The sequence below is a fragment of the Trichoderma virens genome, assembly GCF_000170995.1.
Source record: "Trichoderma virens Gv29-8 chromosome Unknown TRIVIscaffold_3, whole genome shotgun sequence".
NCBI classification, from domain to species: domain Eukaryota; kingdom Fungi; phylum Ascomycota; class Sordariomycetes; order Hypocreales; family Hypocreaceae; genus Trichoderma; species Trichoderma virens.
The window spans coordinates 600,877-620,584 of record NW_014013746.1 but is presented as its reverse complement, the minus strand read 5'-3'; the positions used below and the strand labels follow the sequence as shown (position 1 = coordinate 620,584).

Below are 19,708 nucleotides of genomic sequence, written 5' to 3'. Positions count from 1 at the left end.
CCCGCTCTTCTCGTAAAGCACTATTACGATTCAAGAGGCAGATCAGCCATTGAGAAGAAAGAAACACAGACAGAGAATTGTTCCTCGTAGATGCAGTATCAATCCATAGACACTACTTTTCTGGCTACCAAATGCTCCTGACTCGACTCCAAGTGCCGGGCATGTGGAGCTGTGTATGTACCTGCATAAGATTCCAAGGTTCTCCTGGGCCCCGTCCAGATATGGATGGACTCGCCAGGTTGTAGAGTTGCCTCGTGGGAGCAAAAGGGCTAAGCGAGCCTCCCAGCATCAGGGATTAATTCTCCTCGTTTGCAGATTCGGCGTCTGATGTGCGTCCAACAGCAGATGTCAAAAAGCAAGGTTATCTACCGAGTACATACTTGTACAGCTGCACATGCATCTCCATTTAGACAGCTGAATATTAACACACCCCACTGCGGGAGTCATGGCTGCAGGACCCCTACTTTGTCTACCAACCTTACAGCGAGCCAATTGATTCAAGAGCAGAGATGCTACCAGTACTCGTATGTCTCTCTCTGCATATGGCCGTCTGCCAATTCAAGCAGTGAGGATGGGGAACAGCGTTTCCGTGACAGCTGAGCCGGATCAAGCCTCTGTGCTCACAATAGGTGAACGCTGTCAACTGACTGACCTGGCATCATCGTGCCTTGATGGCAATGCCATGACGCATCGTGTCTCACTCTGTCAGATGCTTCCCCCTCGACAACAAAAAACAAGAAAGCAGAAATGAGTTTTGTGCTTGTCATTCACTTTTCCCTAGCTCGACACACTAGCATCTCCAGCATCGTCCTTAGGCCGAATGAGGCATGGCCATGACCGCCAACACCACCGCCCAAGAATCTTCCAATCGAGTCCAACGGCTGAGACATGCATTTTGGACGGCTGCTAGGTAGAGGTACCCACGATCGCCCGCCTTGACAGTCTGGTCCGCTGGTCCCGGACCCTGATCTGACGTCGTCGCCGTAGCACCAGAAGCATTGCATTGAGCCTAGCGCTGCCTTGGTGAGGACTCCTCCTCGTTAAGGCTCAAACAGGCTCCCGAGCTGCGGGGATGACGTAGCGAAGGCGCAACAGCTGTCCAGCCGATGACGATCCGCCAGCTCCGCCAAGAACGCAGCCAACCGTGACATTCTTATAATCATCTCCCCATCCGTCCCCTCCTGCGTCAGCTTTGGTTTTCTCCCGTATTGATACTCCCTACAAACACCATTTGCTGATCGTTTTCTGTGCGCCCAATCCCTATCGCGGCGCCGTCGTCTATCTTCTCCATCTTCACGCATTATCCATTGTCAATCGTATCAATTAGCGCCCAGCCACACCGCCAAAATGCACCGAACATATTCTATGCGCCAGTCCCGCGCGCCCACGGCGTCGCAGCTCCAGGTATGGATCAGCCGGCATCGACCATCTTGAGACCTCCTGTTGTTGGAGCTTAGGAACTGACGAATCTGATGGATAGAGTCCGCCCCCTCCGCCGTCGTCCACCAAGTCTGGCCGCTTCTTCGGAAAGGGAAGCTTGGGTGAGTGCCGCCATAGCTCTTCTAACATTGCACTACCCCGCTAGCATCGATCGACATGGCTTCAATTCGATTGTTGTCCCTATTTCCACGCCTGCCTTGATCGCGAGACTCGTGTTTACGCCGACTAATTGATGGTGCAGGCCACGCTCTTCGTCGCAATGCCGGTGGCGCCTTCGGGCCAGATCTAGCCAAGAAATTGTCCCAGCTTGTCAAGATGGAGAAGAACGTTATGCGAAGTATGGAGCTTGTCGCCAAGGAGCGCATGGAAGTGGCCGTATGTTGTTACCTGATTGTTCATCGTCGTGCTTAATCTTGACACATGTATAGCAACAATTGTCCCTTTGGGGCGAAGCCACCGACGAAGATGTCTCTGACGTCACCGACAAGATTGGCGTTTTGCTCTACGAAATCGGCGAGCTCGAAGACCAGTACGTTGACCGATACGATCAATACCGCATTACCATGAAGAGCATCCGCAACATTGAGGCATCAGTCCAGCCTAGCCGAGACCGTAAGACGACGCATTATCGAGTAGATGATTGATAACACAAAGCTAACCTCAACAGGCAAGCAAAAAATTACTGATCAAATCGCCCAATTAAAGTACAAAGAACCAAACTCCCCAAAGATTGTAGTGCTGGAGCAGGAGTTGGTTCGCGCCGAGGCTGAATCGCTCGTGGCAGAGGCTCAACTCTCCAATATCACTCGCGAGAAGGTCAAGGCTGCTTATGTCTACCAGTTCGACGCCCTGCGGGAGCATTGCGAGAAAGTTGCCATTATTGCTGGCTACGGAAAACATCTACTCGACCTCATCGACGACGCTCCCGTGACTCCCGGCGAGACCCGAGCTGCGTATGATGGCTATGAGGCTAGCAAGGCCATCATCCAGGATTGTGAAGATGCTCTCACTAACTGGGTCACTTCCAATGCTGCCGTGAGCTCCAAGCTTTCTACTCGATCTCGGAACCTTTCTCAGCGACGGCGCAACACCATCCGAGCTAGGGAAGAGGGCCATGACTTGTCCCATCAAGACGTGCCGTTGAACGATAACGGCTCTTGGGTTCAACAACAAGAGACCAGACTGGACAGCGACGCAGAAGAGGAAGAAGAGGAAGAGGATCATCCTCACTCTGTCTTGGGTAGCGACGGAGGGATGAACGGCGAGGCACGAGGTCGAACTCAAGAAATTCTCGCGGCTTAAAAGGTCACCTTATCGTCCATGTGAACACAAAGAAAAAGAAAATGGGGAAATGAAAAGGGATTCCAGTCTTGGAAAGCAAAGGCTAATTGCCGATGGTGTCGATTTGAATGCCGCCGACCTGGCGGGGGAGTTTTGGACAAGGCTGGAACAATCACTGGTTGGGTCAATCTGCTTAATTCGCTTTCGAATAGTCTTTCGGCGCGTGACTATTCATTAATACCTTGTATGAGTTACATAGTTTTTATATCAAATAAAATAACTCCAATACCATCTCTGGATAGCCATATCCTCATACCCTTGGACAGGGTAGATGCTCGATGCCCAATCCTCAAACGCCGCCCTGCTTCTAAAATGAAACGAACCCATCTTTCAGACCTATAAATATGCATGTTGATACCCTTTCCACCTTTACCTCATGCAGGCTAAGTTTTCATTTGGCTCAAGAACTGTTCAGCCTCCATCTTCACAATGTGGTGCCCCGGAACGACGATTAAGCCTAGATATCGAGACGTCATGTCTAGAGTGGTTGAGCTACCAGAGGCATTTGCTGCAGCGGCACTACGTTCCTCCTCCGAAGGCTGCCGGTATTCATGTGAGTTTCCCAGCACAATATTCCTATCCTGTGCCGCGAGGACCATATTTAGCATCACGGGAGACGGTGAATTGCAAAGTTTGTCCATCCTTTTGCTCGGGGGAGACGAACCGGATCTGTGCATTTGAAAGTGCCCCGAAACATGCGGCCATCTGTGGTGTAGATGCGCAAAATCTGGTTCAAAAGAGACGAAAGATATTCGTGAGCCTCATCTTTATCCATCGTGAGGACTAGCCTTGGCCTGGAGGAGCGCAAGGATGGAGATGCAAGAGTCAGAGCGTGGGGGAAAAGCTGCATCTGATCTTACTGTCAAGGGACGGTGCGATAAGCTGGGCTGGCCAATAGATAGAGCTGAATCCGAGCTTAACGGCCCCACCGCCTCTGCTACAATAGCGTCACTGCAAGAGTCGAGCGAGCATCGTGAATCTTGAACTCTTCTTCATCACACCTCATTGCATAGAGTACTTGCATTTCCGCCTCTACGACTGCAGTGGGAGCGAGTCGACCTCGCAAGAGCCTCATCGCAATGCTATCACCGCCTCGCTAGCCAACATAACCAGTCGCGGGCTATCAGTAGGCCGGCACTCTCACAATGGGTGTTAACGGGCTTTGGACGGTGATCCAGCCGTGTGCACGGCCTACCAACCTGGCAACGCTCAATCGAAAGCGTTTGGCTGTGGATGCGTCGATATGGATCTATCAGTTTCTCAAGGCTGTTCGTGATAAAGAAGGCAATGCGCTTCGCAACTCTCATATTGTGGGATTCTTTCGGCGCATCTGCAAGCTTCTCTGGTTCGGCATCCAGCCCGTCTTTGTGTTTGATGGCGGCGCTCCAGCGTTGAAGCGAGCGACAATTCAGAAGCGCAAACAGAGGCGGGAAGGGAGACGAGAAGATGCCGTCAGGACTGCTGGAAAGCTTCTGGCTATTCAGATGCAGCGACTCGCAGAGGAGGAGGAGGAAAAACGCAAAAGGGAACAAGAGAGACCGCGCCCGGTGGAAGAAGAAGAAGAAGAAGAAATACCCGATGCCAGCAACTTGGTCTACGTTGAGGAGATTGGCATGTCTCAGCAGGAGAGGATGCGAAATCGCAAGTTTTATAAGCAGGATGCCTATCACCTGCCGGAACTCGAGGGTGGAATAGCATCAATGGGGAAGCCGGATGATCCTCGAATCATGAGCGTAGAGGAGCTAGAAGAATACGCGCGCCAGTTCAATAACGGAGAAGATATCAACTTGTACGACTTTAGCAAGATTGATTTTGACGGCGACTTCTTCAAGAGTCTTCCGCCGCCAGATAGGTACAACATTCTCAACGCAGCGAGATTGAGAAGTCGACTCAGAATGGGTCTGAGCAAGGAACAGCTTGATGATATGTTTCCTGATCGCATGGCTTTCTCAAGATTTCAGATTGAGAGAGTCAAGGAGAGAAATCACCTGACACAGCGACTCATGTATGAAATCGGAATGTCAGGTACGGACCTGACCCTTGGTGTTAATGCCCGTATTGCGGGAGAAAGAGATCGAGAATACATCTTGGTCAAGAACGAGGGTGTAGAAGGAGGCTGGGCTCTTGGAGTGGTCAGCAAAGACAAGGATGTCGGGGAAGCCCACAAGCCAATTGATGTGGATGCCCTTCAATTCCACTACCAGACAAAGGAAGAGGAAAGTGAAGAAGAAGAGGATTTTGAAGATGTGCCAATCGTGGGGGTTAATCGACTACCCAAGCTGTCCCAGTCAGGTGCTGCGAGCTTTCAAGCTGCTCAAGATATGAGTGGCATACGACAACAATTCTATGCAAGCCACAGACATGACGCTGTCAGCGACGAAGGTACCAACGAAGACTCCTTGTTCGTTGGAGGAAGATTGGATCCGACAGAGAATGCTTTCGAGGAACAGCCTGCGGAGCATATGCATCCAGAAGAAGAGCATGATCTCAATCTTGCAATTGCTTTGTCATTGCAGAATCAGCATGGCATTGGCCGACAGTCAGAAGACAACATTGGTACGGATGATGATGTCCGCGACAAGCCAGAGTGGACTCAAGTAGCCGTGGAAGCACCAAAGCCAATCGGCCGTAGCAGTGGTTCAATGATTGCGCACATTGTAAACAACCGAGCCAATGCTGCTGTTCCAAAACGACAAGAAGCCCCAATTACAGAGGAGAAAGCAAAAGAGAGCGACAGCGATGACGATATGCAGGCAATCCTAGCAAGGTCACGGAAGATGAAAAAATCTCAGCCAAAGCCAGTCTTTGAGAATAAAAAGAATCCTTTTGATGGACCCCTTCCATTCCCGAAGCTGGATTGGGGATCATCTCTTTTTGCAAAGAAAAAGACGCAGCAAGAGAAGCCAATTGTGGTTACAGCAGGAGGGGATGACGGGCAACCGGATAAGGAGGGAGAACAAGAAGATGGCTTAGGCGGCGGCTTCGAGGTTGAACCTCAACAAGAAGATGGCCCCAAGCCGTTACCTCCGTGGCTAGTGGATGATGATACAGATATCCGAGAAGCAATCAAGAAACAGCAAGACGTCGACAGGGAAATCAATGCTCAGGATAGAGCCGAAGCGGAGGAGGAAGAAAACCTTCGGAGACGAGAGTTACGGGATCAGTTGATCGAAATCCAGTCCTCTGATGATGATGGTGGTGGCAGCGATGATGTGAAAATCATCGAGATACCACCCTCACCAGAGGTGGTGCCAGTTTCTAGCCCTTCAAAGGTCGACAACGTTCTAGAAGATGGTTTAAGCGGCGGCTTCGAGATTGATCCTCAGCAAGAAGATGGCCCCAAGCCGCCTACCACCGAGACTACTCACAAGGAGAAGAGTAGGGCTGAGAGTGAATCTCCAGAGCCTGAATTTGAAGAAATTCCTATACTCGAGGTCCCCACTGCTCCGATTCCGCCTGTTGTAGAAGCTCAGGACAACCATGACTCACCTGAACCCGAATTTGAAGACGTTCAACCAGCAAACGACACAACAGCTCAAGGAGATCCACAGGCTGACTCTTTCTTAATTGAGAGCATTCCTTTGGGCCAACCTCCAGCCGAGGGGATTGCGGATGACGATGACCTCTTTGCCGACGTAGAGTACGATGAGTTTAGTGATCCTGAGGACGAGGAACTCCTAGCACAGATGGCCGAAGAAGCAGAGGAACATGCTCGCTTCGCTAGTGAACTGAACAACAAGTCTACTCAGCAAAACAGGGAAGACTATGAGAGGGAACTAAGAGCCCTTCGAAATCAGCAGAAGAAGGACCGCCGTGACGCAGATGAAGTGACTCAGACAATGATTACAGAGTGTCAAGCCTTGCTTCGCCTCTTTGGTATCCCTTACATCACCGCGCCGATGGAAGCAGAAGCGCAGTGTGCAGAGCTGGTCCGGCTTGGCATGGTCGACGGCATCGTCACAGATGACTCCGATACATTCCTCTTTGGGGGGACACGAGTTTACAAAAACATGTTCAACAGCAACAAGTTCGTCGAGTGCTACGTTGGTGCAGATCTCGATAAAGAAATGTCTCTTTCTCGAGAACAGCTCATCTCCCTCGCTCAGCTTCTGGGGTCAGATTACACAGAAGGACTACCTGGCGTTGGTCCAGTCACAGCTGTCGAAATCCTTTCCGAGTTCCCTGGCAAAGACGGCCTCGAAAAATTCCGCGAATGGTGGAAAGAGGTACAATCCCAAACACGGCCCAAGGAAGCAGATGCATCCTCTTCTTTCAGGCGCAAATTCCGCAAGGCTCAAGCCACCAAGCTCTTCTTGCCCCTCGGTTTCCCCAGTCCAGCCGTTTTCGAGGCCTACCTCCACCCAATGGTCGATAGCAGCACAGAGCAATTTCAATGGGGTGTGCCTGATGTGGCGGGGCTGCGAGAATATCTCATGGCTACAATTGGATGGAGCAAGGAGCGTACAGATGAGGTACTCGTGCCAGTGATTCGTGACATGAACAAGCGCGAGATTGAAGGTACACAGAGCAACATTACGAGGTTCTTTGGCGGAAGTGTTGGTGCCGGCGCAAGGGAGACATTTGCTCCCAGGCAGAGGGTTCAAGGAAGCAAGCGGATGGCAGCTGCGGTGGATAGACTGAGGGCGAATATAGCTGGCGAAGAGGAGGCTCCGGAAGCTGGGGATGCTTCGGGGGGTAATAAACGAAGGAAAACGGACAGGCAGAGGCGTTCTTGAGAGGATGTATACAGCTTATCTTTGTGGATAAATTCATCAGAAATTTGCTAGCCAGCACCCCAAGTTGGCTATACAGCATCCAGCGTCATAAACTTCGTGGATACAGTCTCAACTGAAAAGAGTACTAAGCCATAGTAGCAGAAAGTACGATAGTAGCATATACGAGAAAGGGGACCACCACATACGGTACAGTATAGATCAAAAGATTAATGCACAAATCTTTATGAACAGTCATTGAAAGTTAGCTTTTCACCATCATTAAGGGCAGCCAACAAAGAGCAAGGAATATTCATAACATGAATACATTTACTTGAATGATGGAAGCCGAATTTGTAGGTATACACCCTTGACACCCCAGAGAATGAGCACGTGCCCGCTTCAGGTGCAACGAGAGCATTCAAAGCGCAGTTTAAAATCTGTGGATTCAACTTTCATCCAAATGAATGCTCTTGCTTTACCTACAAAAAAGGGACATACCAACCCCTTCATAAAGCACAAGACTGTATCATTTACAGAGCATTTTCCGTAGTGCCTAATATCAAGCCATCATTGAGAGCCAACCTCGGAAGCTTCCCACGTGACCCTCGTCAAGCGGCTCCCGCAAAGTTGGACGGCTAAATCCCGGAATCTCGTCCCGCCCACAACCCATCCATGCCAACTCCGTATGCGACGATTGATTCGCCGCGCGCCGCGTGGGCAAAGACAAGAACTTAGATCCCGACTCTACCTTTTTTTTCCCTTCCTCCGTTGCTTTTGCTTGCTTAATTCCGAAGGCCTGTCTGCTTCTTTTCTTCACCCCCGCCATCGTCCGTGCTCGTCGGCTTTAGAAACGTTCGCCCGCAAAATCTTCAGCAATGCCGGGCATGGATCAGCGTGAGCTCGAGTCGCGCGTGAAGGCGCTGACCAAGGTCGTGGCGGCCAACGAGCCGCCCGAAAATGCGCTGAAGCTGCTGGAGTCGCTCAAGAAGGATGCGTCGCCGACAGAAGAGATGCTACGGGTACGTTGATTTTGTCGCCTCTTTTGGAGCGGTCCCGCAAAAGCGGCGCTTGGCAATGGCAGAGATGAGGCTGCGAATGTGTGCGCCTCTTACACCGGCTGTGAATGCATGTTCTGGCGGGTTCCATTCGATGATTATCTGTCACTTTTGGACGGCCCCCCGTCACTGCCCGCCGATCTGCTCCCTCCCATCGTCTACAGCCGTAGTTTCTCGTCGCCATTATCTCAGCTCGCCTTTTTCTTATATTTATTGCTGGTTGTTCATTTCTCTGACATTAGTTGTCGCAAACTGCAGGCCACGCGCGCAGGTGTCTTTGTAGGCAAACTGCGGTCAAATCCCAACAAGGAAATTGCTCGAGCCGCCTCGGAACTCGTCATCAAATGGAAGAAGCTCGTTGAGCAGGAGAAGAACTCCAAGCTGCAAAAGGCAAAGACGGGTTCTCCGTCAGCACCCGCGGCTGCGTCTCTGCCCAACCCGTCCTCCAGCACTCCGTCCGGCGGCGCCAAGAAGGCCTTCAAGGGCGACCCCGAGAAGCGCAAGTTCGATACCGACGGCGTCAGCATCAAGCGTACCGAGTCCAACGTCCGCAACCAGTGCATAGGCCTCATCTACAATGGCCTTGCCTACCGATCCACCGAGTCCGAGACCGATGTCATCGCAAAGGCCGTTGCCGTTGAGAATGCCGCGTTTACACTCTTCAACGGCGAGGGCGCCGAGTACAAGAAGAAGATCCGATCGCTCTTCTCAAATCTCAAGAGCAAGACCAATCGGGATCTGGGCAAACGGGTCATGTCAGGGGACATTACGCCCAGTCGATTTGTCACCATGACGGACGAGGATCTCAAGAGCGAGGACCAGAAGAAGATGGAGAAGGAGCTGGAGAAGGAGAACATGAAGAAGGCACAGGTGCCGATGGCGGAGAAGAGTATCAGCGACAGTCTGGAGTGCGGCAAGTGCAAGAAGAAGAAGGTCAGCTATACTCAGGCACAGACACGAAGTGCTGATGAACCGATGACGACGTTTTGCGAGTGTATGAATTGCGGCAACCGGTGGAAGGTATGTCTCTTTTTTTTCCCCTGATATTACAATAATGGTGTACTAACGAGAGGGAATCTTGCAGTTCTCATAAGGAGACAGCGAGAAGGAGAAAAATACAAGAAAGGCGCCACGTCTGCCTCGAGGACTATGAGGACGTTGTTTCGATTTGCTTTTTGTTTCCTACGGAGCGAATGGGGTGGAACTTTTTTCGGGATGGGAGTTATGGAAAATTGATTACGTTTTTCGGGTATGATATGAAGAACTCAAGACCTTCTGGCGCCGTATCGTGTTTTTCCCCTTGCTCATATTTTACCTTCTTCAGCATGCCTTGCGTCGGCGTGCACATCATGAACTTGGTGTTGCCGTGAGGCTATGCAGTTTGTTTTATCTAGATCACCTAATAGATCTCTGCTGCCGGTTTTCTATCAATCATTCCTTCTCAGGCTATATGTGATGCTGTGGAGCTGTGTTATGTACAAGATAGAGGTCGAGTTCTGGTCCAGTCTTTTTCATCATGGCTTCGATATCCCCAATTCAGCAAATAAATCTGTGGGCTCCCCTTCCTCCAGGCCCATTTCTTTAATGTTCTTCCAGAACTTGCTCAAATGCCGGGTGCCGGAATCACACAACAAGGTAACGACTCGGCTGCCAGGGGGCAATTTCATTGCCGTCATCACAGCAGCGACGCAGTTAACGGAGCTGCTGCTCCCTACAAAAATGCCATCATTCTCCACGAGCCATCTGGCCATGCGGCATGCCTGCTCATCGGTCACCTTGACCGCATCGTCGAGCAAATCTCTGCCGACTTCGAAGTTGTTGGTTATTCGGTTGATGCCAATTCCTTCCACCATTGAGTCGACCTGCTGTCTGCGCCGGGTGCCCTCCTTCTCGGTAGACGAGTACATGACGCCGTGCTTAATCTTGTTGTACAGCCCGCTGCCCTGAGGGTCTGCCAGGACGACCTTGAGATTCTTCATCTTGGCATCTAGTTTCAGGTACCTCGCCACTCCTGATATTGTTCCGCCAGTTCCTGCGCCAGCTACGAATGCGTCAAGGTCGCCGTCTGTCTGCTGGTAGATTTCCGGGCCTGTGCTGACGACATGGGCCTGCCAGTTAGATTCCGTCTCAAACTGATTCGCAAAGAAGCCCTTGCTGCCATCCTTGGATGATCGAGTATGTTCAATGGCGCGCCTTCGAGCCAAATTGACAAAATGATCAGGACTAGTAATTGGAGCTACGGGGACTCTCTCAACAGTTGCGCCTAGATGAATCAAAAGATCCGATTTCTCGAATGCCTGGTCGTCAGGCATGCAAATGTGAGCCTTGTATCCCTTTGCGCGGGCCAGAGTAGCAAGCGAGATGCCCGTGCTGCCCACGGTTCCTTCATAGATGGTGTCGCCCTGATGCGGCGTGAGGAGGCCCTGCTTCTCGGCTTCCAGGATCATGTTGAGAGCCACTCGATCCTTGGGGCTGTTTCCAGCGCCGTTGAGGAACTCGGCTTTAGCCAGGATAATACGGCCGGTGGCTTTGGAGAGAGACTGGATCTCAATGAGAGGCGTGTTGCCGATGCAGCCCTCGATGCCATTGGATGCTATTCCGTTTGACCGAGACACTGAAGATTTCGTATCATGATCTTCGAGCTTGACCGGCGCTCCCCAAAAAAAACTCGATCTCCTGGTATTATTCAAGCGGCCGGTGCTCTTGTGCTGGTATCGGGATTCGAGCTCGGGATACAGCTCTTTGAATCCCAGGGTAGCAACAATGCCTGCTGTAAAGGCAATGGCAATGGCTGCCGTGCCATATGCCTTGGGATGATCGCTCAGTGACATGGTACTAGCCGTGACCGGATATGCCTCATCTTAATTGTCAATCACAATGCCCTCATTTTTCCTCGGGCTATTGGGGATAGCAACAGAAGATAAGTGATGGAGTATGCAGGATAGACTAAACTTTGGATTTTCTGAGGTCATTGCTAATCCCTGCTTCAGAGCAAAAAAAAAAAATAAAAGGTACGTACCGGGAACTCGCGGGGCAGCCCTACCCGGAACAAACCACTTTCCGGGAATAGCTGCGGGATCTGCCAACCTAAAGCTTCGAATCAGAAGAAGAACATTCCACCTTGTTGATGGCATCGTGACTTTGGCCATCATGGACTCTCCCATTGTGGCGCATCTCTTTCGCCAGCTGTTTCGGCACCGTCCTCGCGGATGCCAGGGCCTGCGCAATGGCCTCGCCAGCAGACAGAGGCAGCCCAGTCGCGGCCTCGGGACAAGACCGTCGATAGATCGCGGCATGAAGACCAACGAGAGTCGCTGGCAGCAACGGACGCACATTCTACCCGAGGACAGGAGAGAAGAGTTTGCACAGTATCCGTACATTTCGCTGCAGGAGCTGAAGAAGAGGACCGAGCGGCCGCGGAAAGTAAAGATGCTGCTTCGGGACTTTATAGACGGTATGTGTTCTCATGGGCGCTCTCACATGCGCAGATTTGGCGGCTGACAATGGGAATCAATCTACAGACAGTCTCTACAATCCGTCATATGGCTACTTCTCCAAAGAAGCCGTCATCTTCAGCCCGGGCGAGCCCTTCGACTTCAATTCCATGCGCGACGAGCTAGAATTCCAGGCCGAGCTGGGTAGGCGATACACCGACTTCGAAGACCTGCTCGACGAGAAGGAGGGCGAGAGCCCGACGAGACAGCTGTGGCACACGCCCACAGAGCTCTTCAGGCCGTACTATGGCGAGGCCATTGCCCGGTATCTGGTCTCCAACTACCGCCTCACGACGTATCCTTACGACGACCTGCTCATCTTCGAAATGGGCGCCGGACGAGGAACTCTCATGCTCAACATCCTCGACTACATCCGCGCCGCCGACCCCCAAGTCTACGCCCGCACAAAATTCAACATTATCGAAATCTCCTCCTCTCTCGCCGCCATGCAAAACCGCCACCTCCTCTCCACCGCCGAATCCCGCGGCCACGCAGACAAGGTCGAGATCATCAACAAGTCGATCTTCGAATGGGACCGCTACGTGCCCTCGCCGTGCTTCTTCCTCGCCATGGAGGTCTTTGACAACTTCTCCCACGACGGCATCCGGTACGATGTCACCACCGAGGAGCCGCTGCAGGGCCACGTGCTCATCGACGGAGACGGCGACTTTTACGAGTTCTACGTTCACGAGCTGGATCCTCTGGCCGCCAGATTCTTCCGCGTCCGCCACGCCGCCACCGGGGGGAACTATCCCAAACCGTATCCTTCCAACCCCCTTCTCCGCTATATGTCTACCAAGATGCCCTTTGCCGCCAACCTCTCCCACGCCGAGTTCATCCCCACCAGGCTCATGCAGTTCTTCGATGTCCTGGAGAAGTTCTTCCCCGCGCACCGTCTCCTCACGTCCGATTTCGACGCTCTCCCCCAGGCCATCAAGGGACTCAACGCTCCCGTCGTGCAGACGCGCTTCCAGCGAAGAATGGTCCCCGTCACAACCCCCCTTGTAAGTTCCGAAACAAATGAAATAAACATGTTATGAGCACGAAATTAACCCGTTTGGTACAATATAGGTTCACCAAGGCTACTTTGACATCCTCTTCCCCACAGACTTCAACATCACCGAGGCTATTTACCGGGCCATCACCGGCAAGCTGACCCGCGTCATGTCCCACGGAGATTTCATGCGTCGGTGGGCCTACGTCGAGGACACGGAGACGCGGAGCGGAGAGAATCCTCTCCTGTCGCATTATAGAAATGCCAGTGTCATGGTTACTGTATAAGTAGTGTATATAGACATCTCAAACCAACTTTGATGACTTTGTATCAATACAAATTACGAGCATTCATCTTTTCTGAATCTAGAAAACCAATGAACATCAATGACGCAGGCTGTCTATTAAACTCGCTTTCCAGATGAATATGTGTCTTTGTCTTCCTACCTCATCTGCGCTACCTATTTACTCTAGCCCATCGCCCAGTAGAACCAGTCTCCCATTTCACATGTACCTATTTCTTTTCTCAATTTGGCAACAAACAAACAAAAGCTCCTATATATAATAATACACAAAACTTTTTACAGTTTCAGTTTCTCGCTCAGCCATTTCCGCGCAGTCTCGACCGCGTCGTCAATCTTCTCCGGCTGAGTACCTTGGCCCTGGCGAGATGGCTCCTTGCCACCTGAGCGGCCGCCAATGACTTCGGACACGGAGGCAGCCCAGTGCTCGGCAGTAACACCTTGTGAGGCCAGATGCTAAAGAAAAGAATCGATATTAGTGATACGTTCATATTATATTGCCTTTCATGAAACATGAAGGCGGGGGTAATGGCAATTAACTCACTGTTCCGACGTAAACTCCGTGGGCGACGGCGCCCTCCTCATGGCTACCGACAAACAAGTAAACAGACTTTGCCTTGTCCTTGGACTGGTAGTGCTTGATGACCTCGCCCACAGCCTTGGCATTCGCGCTGATGGGTAGTCGGCCGACGAACCATTGGCTGTCCTTGTTAGTCTCAAAATGCTTGGCAACAGTGTCGACAGCAGTCTTGGACTCCGCCTTTTGCTTCTTCTTCTGCTCAGCAACAACGGCGTTGGCAATCTTCTGGAAACGCTGGTTGAACTCGTCCTTGGTGAGCGTTGAGATGACTAGCTGGCTAAGGTCCTGTGAGACAGCCTTGACCTGAGCCTCCTTCTCGGGGCCAAAGGGAAGGTTTTCAAGATCCACCAGCTTCTGCTCAAACAGCTGGGCCTCGCGCTGGACCTGGTGAGCCGCCTCACCAGTGTATGCGATGATACGACGGATGCCCTTTGCGATACCGCTTTCCTCGACGATGATAAGATCCTTGATCAAACCGGTTTGGTCGACGTGGGTACCACCGCAGAACTCGACACTGTATTTTCTCCACTCAGCATTCGTGGGGTCTGCAACCATGGTATCCACGTCCATGCCGATGGAAACTACTCGAACAGGGTTGGGATAAGTCTCGCCAAAGACGGCACGAAGGCCTTCAATCTTGATAGCAAGGTCGAGCTCCACCTCCTTGGAGTAGATCTTGGAGTTGGCGCGGATATACTTGTTTGAAAGCTCCTCAATCTTCTTCAGCTCGTCGAGCTTGACCTGAGTCTTGTGTGAAAAGTCAAAACGCAGCTTGTCGTTGTCAACCAGAGAACCCTTTTGGTTGACATCATCACCAAGCACCTCTCTCAGGGAGTGGTTGAGAATATGTGTGCCGGTGTGGTTGTTGCGGATAGGTGAACGGCGAAGCTCTTCGTACTCGCAAATGACTTCATCGTCGGTGGAGAGCACTCCGTACTCAATGTAGCCGCTGTGGAGGACATATCCACCAAAGTCTTGGACATCCATGACCTTGAACTCGACGACATCGTCAATGACGATGCGACCAGTGTCAGCGATCTGACCACCAGACTCTGCGTAGAAGTTAGTCTTGTCCAGCAAGACGCCAATGGCAGTGTTTGCGGGGATATCCTTGGTCGACTTGATGAAGGCCTTGCCGTCGAAGATGTACTGGACCTTGCCCTTGCTGTCGCCCCTGAGATATTTGGCGTCGTCGTTCGTTCTCGGTACCTTGAGCTCTGAGTCGAGCTCAGCAATCTTGTGAACATCAAGCTTGGCAAATGTCTGCACTGAATCCTTGACTGCCTTGCTAGCCTCTCTGGCCTTTTCACGGGCGACGGCAACTTCATCCTCATCAATATCCAGACCTCGCTCCTCAGCCATCAACTTGGTCAAGTCGACAGGGAAACCAAAGGTGTCGTAGAGTCTCCACACAACATCTCCTTCCAGCTTCTTGACGTTGTCCTTGGCGGCCTTGGCAGCATATCTCTCAAACTGGGCCTCACCGCGGTCCAGAGTTCGGGAGAAGGCCTCTTCTTCCTCATCAAGGATCTCCTTGATGTCTCCCTGCTTCTTGGCAAGGTCAGGGAACTGCTCGCCCATCTGCTCAACCAAGGCAGGCAGAATCTTGGAGAAAAAGGAGCCAATCTCGGCATTGAGGTACTTGCGGGCATATCGGACACCACGTCGGAGGATTCGTCGAATGACATAGCCGCGGCCGTCATTGTTAGGCACGGCACCGTCTGTGATGGCGAACGACATGGTTCGGATGTGGTCTGCGACAACTCGGTAGGCGGTATCAATACCGTCAACATCGTCTTGGCCGTACTTGTCGGTGTAAGGTCTCGCGCCAGTGACTTCCTCAATCTTCTTGAACAGAGGGGTGAAGACATCGGTGGCGTAGTTGGAAGCGGTGTTCTGGAGGGCAGAGACCAAACGCTCGAAACCCATACCGGTGTCGATGTGCTTGGCAGGAAGGGGCTTGAGGCTTCCATCCTTTTGTCGATCGAATTGCATGAAAACGAGGTTCCAGATCTCGACAACCATGGGGTCGTCCATGTTGACGAGGCTGGCGGCGTTGCGTCCTCCAATCTTGTCGTAGTGGACTTCGCTGCAAGGACCGCAAGGACCTTGGTCACCCATCTCCCAGAAGTTGTCCTTCATGTTTCCGGGAATGATGTGATCCTCAGGCACACCAGTCTTGAGCCAAAAGTTCTTGGCTTCCAGATCGGGCTCGAGGTTGAGAGCTGGGTTGCCCTCGAAATATGTGACGTAGAGGCGGGTAGGATCAAGGCCGTACACCTTGGTCAGGAGCTCCCACGCCATCTCGATGGCCTCCTTCTTGAAGTAGTCGCCAAAGGACCAGTTGCCCAACATCTCGAAAAAGGTGTGGTGGTAGCTGTCCTTGCCGACATCGTCGAGATCGTTGTGTTTGCCACCGGCGCGGATGACCTTTTGGGTGTCGACGGCGCGCTTCAGGTTGCTCATGGGGTCGGACTTGTTGACGGTGCCCAGGAAGATGGGCTTGAACTGGTTCATGCCCGCATTGGTGAAGAGCAGAGTCGGGTCATTGTGAGGGACGACGGAGCCGGAGGGCACTGGATGGAAAAAATCAGCATTTGTCGGGCAGAAGAATTTGGTAATTGGTGATGATGGACGGCTCGCCACCACGGGATGAATGATGTTATGCAAGCAATGCAATCAATGAAAAAAAGACGCGAAAATTGACGTCGAGCATCGCAGACATGAAAACATCATCTCGTTTCTGCCGCCGCGGCCCTCGACGAGCTGGCGATTCCCCCAAGTCCATGCAGTCAACCCCGCCACTTGCTTGGAGGGGTGATGGCGATGCGGCTTCAACATTTTTTCACCACTTACCCAGCGTGTGATCCCTCTGCTCGAAAAAGTCGAAAAAGGTCTTGCGCACCTGCGCCTCGGGCCAGTTGCCCGTCATGCTTGCAAAAGTCTTGGTCTGAAGTCTGGGCTGGAGAACTCGGCGCGTCGATGCAAAGGAAGTGCAGAGGCGAAGGCGAAGGCGAGGGTGCAGATGCGATGCTTCGGAGAGCAATCGGCGGGGTTGTGGCGGGTGGGTTTTGTAGAAACTTCTACAAGAGTGACTCAAGCCTACAAAGGACGTCTGTCGCCCGCTTCTGGCCGAGCTGCACTGTGGCCGCGACCTTGCCAGCGTCCGCATCAGCACAGACGGAGTCACACGGGCTCAATGTTCAATGCAATCGGCGAGTTGACGGCATAACTTGACTGTTGACTCTTTCGTTTTTCTTCTTTTCGGCTAAGCTGGGGCGAGTCATAGACGCGGAACAGAGACATGCTGGGGACCTCGCCCGCGCCAGGCATCCTTATGGAGAGGCAGCGGCGCAAGAGGAAGGCCGAGACGCTCGACAACGATCGCGAGCGCCTGTCGAAGCGCCTCAGCCGGCTGAATATAGGTGAGATCTGCAGTTGATCTGTCAATTTTTCTTTTTTCTCTTTACTCCTTCTCTTTTTCTTCGATTTTATCTCGTGGTGTATTTGCGTTCAAGCGATCCAATGCAATCCCTCAATGCACCTCCGGAGCGGTCAATTCGCTAACGCTTCAGGCAGAGCCAAAGTCAAAGCTCCACGCCCCTGTCGAGACACCGACCATTGCCACCACATCGTCAACATGCCCCAAGCCGACGTCGGACGAGACCATGCAGCTGGACGATTCCAAGCACAAAGTGTACATTTACGACCTGGATGCCGAGCTCTCCTCCGACAGCGAAAACGACGACGGCAAGCTGGTCTTCCTGCCAGACATCGAGAAGCATCTGCGCCAGAACCGCATTCCCCGCCACATCCTGGCCAACGACGAGGGCGAGCTGGCTGGTATGCAGCTGGTCCTCTATAGCGATCCCAAGTCCCTGTCCGTGCCCGAGGAGAAGGACGGCGTGCGCAGAGCCATCATCGAAGCCCGCCAGCGAGCAAGAGAGGGGCAGACGAAGCTGGACAAGCCCGGCGAGATAAGCAGCAGTGCCACGCCGCCGCAGATGCCGTCTCAGACACACTTCCAAACGGCCGCCGGAGCGATACCGCACGGTGACTCAGCGCCAGCTCCTTTCGTCCACGTGGATGATGCGTGCGATGCCATGGAGGTTGATTAATGAGTGCAAGATCTAAGATGACTGATTCGCAGCGAGTGACGATAAACGTGCATTATACCCAAGGGTTCAATATTCTGGGAGTTTGCTTCATGGGACTTGATTGTTTTTTGTTTGTTTCTTTTTTCTTTTTTATTCGGCGGCGTTTAGCATGTTGGCTTCCATTCCATTACTTCCTTTTCTCAATCTGCTCAAGCGTCAAAACCTGTACATTGACCATTATCTCTTAGGATACTATGTTATCCGTAGTAAATACACATTATTTCCTACCACAAGGTTCTCAATTCCCCCAATAACACTCCCTGAGACTCCTACCTCCCCCGGCCCATTGGCATCTTGGAACTCAGTGCTACAGCCTTTTGTGCTAATGCTTCGTCACCGCGGGAGGTGGAGGTCCCAAAGGAGGCTCATACACCGGCAAAACACTCTCCTCGCCCACCCGCTTGGTGGGCTCCTGCACGGTGTGTAGCTTATCGCCTCCATCTGCATGGTCCGGGTATGCAGCATACCTAACAGAGTCGTTCGCTGGCCCGGGAGCCACGTCTCCCATATTATATGAGCCTGGTTGACCGTCTTGCGGTGCTAAGCCTGCTCTTCGTTGATGGCTCCGTATCACCCAGCCAAAGAGGAACTGTTCAAGATTTATTAGCACCTTTACCATATGACAATGTCTTAGGAAAGCAACCCTTACTCTCTGGATTGCTAGTGGGGGCGCGCCACGGTTGAGCCTCGACTGGAGTTCGATGCGGAGCAACAAAAATAAGATGGAGATGAACACGACGACAGACAAGATGATGTAATATTTTACATGAGAGTTCTGTCGTATTTGTTAATGCCATGGCTCACTCGTTCGATTCTAGGGAGTCTTACTCCTTCCCCCACGTAAAGAATCACATCATTGTGAATCAATGAGCCGAAATTCACAGGCTCATCTCGAGTCTTGAACGCCACGAGTCCCATCCTCGGCATCGTGGCCACTGGTTTGTCTCTGGGTTTAAACTGGGAGAAAGAGGAAATCTGGTAAATATCGAGTAGTTTACATCTGTGCTGTCAGAAAGAGGGCGAATATATACCAAGTGCAAGTTTGCTGGGTTACATCTCGCAATGGCCGGAACCGATTGGTGGCCCTTGCTTCCCCCTAGGGAAAAACATACAGATAAGAGTCATACTGGAAACATGTGTAACCCCGGGGCGAAGCATATGCGTCTGTGCTTTTGAATGCTGCAGAGTCCCGTCTTGCAAAGTTTGCTGAAGGCGTCTATTCAAGCAAATACAAGCCCCTTAATCTCTTATTAGAACTTGACCAATTCAAATGCTTTCTCACATAGTTTTTTCTCGGTGATTATGACTTACATAAAGTTATTCGAATAAAAATATATTAGAATTATCGCCTTTTATCCTACCCTACTGCTCGACCATCACGAATATAGAGTGTCACAGAAGAACACTCAAGTGGGGAGGTGATCCGAGCCCTGGTCTAGAACTTCACTTGCCATCTGCAACCAACAGGAAATTGTTTAATCTAGAGAATCCTAGTTATTCCGAGGGGTTTGTCTTTGGTGTATTACCCTTAGAACGAATCCAATCATAGACTGGGTACGCTATTGAATTGACCATGAGTAAATGTGCAGAGCCTCGACACTTGTACTGTTGAAAGCGAAATGCATCCCTCT

The 19,708-nt window shown here is 51.8% G+C and overlaps 9 protein-coding genes across 9 annotated transcripts; 5 read left to right on the top strand and 4 right to left on the bottom strand.

Annotated features, from left to right (window-relative positions):
* Positions 1–1,202: 1,202 nt before the first annotated feature.
* On the top strand, positions 1,203–3,011 carry TRIVIDRAFT_72381 (uncharacterized protein; the record flags this gene model as incomplete). Its single annotated transcript, XM_014103989.1, has 5 exons — positions 1,203–1,404; positions 1,481–1,541; positions 1,682–1,815; positions 1,869–2,052; positions 2,108–3,011. The coding sequence occupies 5 exons, from the start codon at positions 1,348–1,350 to the stop codon at positions 2,740–2,742; spliced, it is 1,071 nt and encodes a 356-aa protein (XP_013959464.1).
* A 153-nt stretch (positions 3,012–3,164) lies between these two features.
* TRIVIDRAFT_54762 (uncharacterized protein) lies at positions 3,165–3,556 on the bottom strand (the record flags this gene model as incomplete). Its single annotated transcript, XM_014103988.1, has 2 exons — positions 3,165–3,362; positions 3,446–3,556. 2 exons carry the CDS (start codon positions 3,554–3,556, stop codon positions 3,165–3,167), a joined length of 309 nt encoding a protein of 102 aa, XP_013959463.1.
* Positions 3,557–3,926: 370 nt separating this feature from the next.
* On the top strand, positions 3,927–7,612 carry TRIVIDRAFT_208179 (uncharacterized protein; the record flags this gene model as incomplete). Its single annotated transcript, XM_014103987.1, has 1 exon — positions 3,927–7,612. The coding sequence occupies one exon, from the start codon at positions 3,927–3,929 to the stop codon at positions 7,515–7,517; it is 3,591 nt and encodes a 1,196-aa protein (XP_013959462.1).
* Positions 7,613–8,297: 685 nt separating this feature from the next.
* Positions 8,298–9,958, top strand: TRIVIDRAFT_81951 (uncharacterized protein; the record flags this gene model as incomplete). Its single annotated transcript, XM_014103986.1, has 3 exons — positions 8,298–8,515; positions 8,810–9,571; positions 9,636–9,958. The coding sequence occupies 3 exons, from the start codon at positions 8,372–8,374 to the stop codon at positions 9,642–9,644; spliced, it is 915 nt and encodes a 304-aa protein (XP_013959461.1).
* A 107-nt stretch (positions 9,959–10,065) lies between these two features.
* TRIVIDRAFT_32553 (uncharacterized protein) lies at positions 10,066–11,382 on the bottom strand (the record flags this gene model as incomplete). The annotated part of the gene is made up of 1 exon (XM_014103985.1): positions 10,066–11,382. One exon carries the CDS (start codon positions 11,380–11,382, stop codon positions 10,066–10,068), a length of 1,317 nt encoding a protein of 438 aa, XP_013959460.1.
* Positions 11,383–11,701: 319 nt separating this feature from the next.
* Positions 11,702–13,401, top strand: TRIVIDRAFT_72372 (uncharacterized protein; the record flags this gene model as incomplete). The annotated part of the gene is made up of 3 exons (XM_014103984.1): positions 11,702–12,005; positions 12,115–13,049; positions 13,117–13,401. The coding sequence occupies 3 exons, from the start codon at positions 11,702–11,704 to the stop codon at positions 13,324–13,326; spliced, it is 1,449 nt and encodes a 482-aa protein (XP_013959459.1).
* A 38-nt stretch (positions 13,402–13,439) lies between these two features.
* Positions 13,440–16,855, bottom strand: TRIVIDRAFT_72371 (uncharacterized protein; the record flags this gene model as incomplete). Its single annotated transcript, XM_014103983.1, has 3 exons — positions 13,440–13,796; positions 13,885–16,496; positions 16,777–16,855. 3 exons carry the CDS (start codon positions 16,850–16,852, stop codon positions 13,620–13,622), a joined length of 2,865 nt encoding a protein of 954 aa, XP_013959458.1.
* Positions 16,856–17,224: 369 nt separating this feature from the next.
* Positions 17,225–18,038, top strand: TRIVIDRAFT_219026 (uncharacterized protein; the record flags this gene model as incomplete). Its single annotated transcript, XM_014103982.1, has 2 exons — positions 17,225–17,345; positions 17,500–18,038. 2 exons carry the CDS (start codon positions 17,225–17,227, stop codon positions 18,036–18,038), a joined length of 660 nt encoding a protein of 219 aa, XP_013959457.1.
* Positions 18,039–18,204: 166 nt separating this feature from the next.
* Positions 18,205–19,004, bottom strand: TRIVIDRAFT_198231 (uncharacterized protein; the record flags this gene model as incomplete). The annotated part of the gene is made up of 5 exons (XM_014103981.1): positions 18,205–18,240; positions 18,351–18,384; positions 18,449–18,666; positions 18,727–18,852; positions 18,906–19,004. The coding sequence occupies 5 exons, from the start codon at positions 19,002–19,004 to the stop codon at positions 18,205–18,207; spliced, it is 513 nt and encodes a 170-aa protein (XP_013959456.1).
* Between the last annotated feature and the right edge of the window lie 704 nt (positions 19,005–19,708).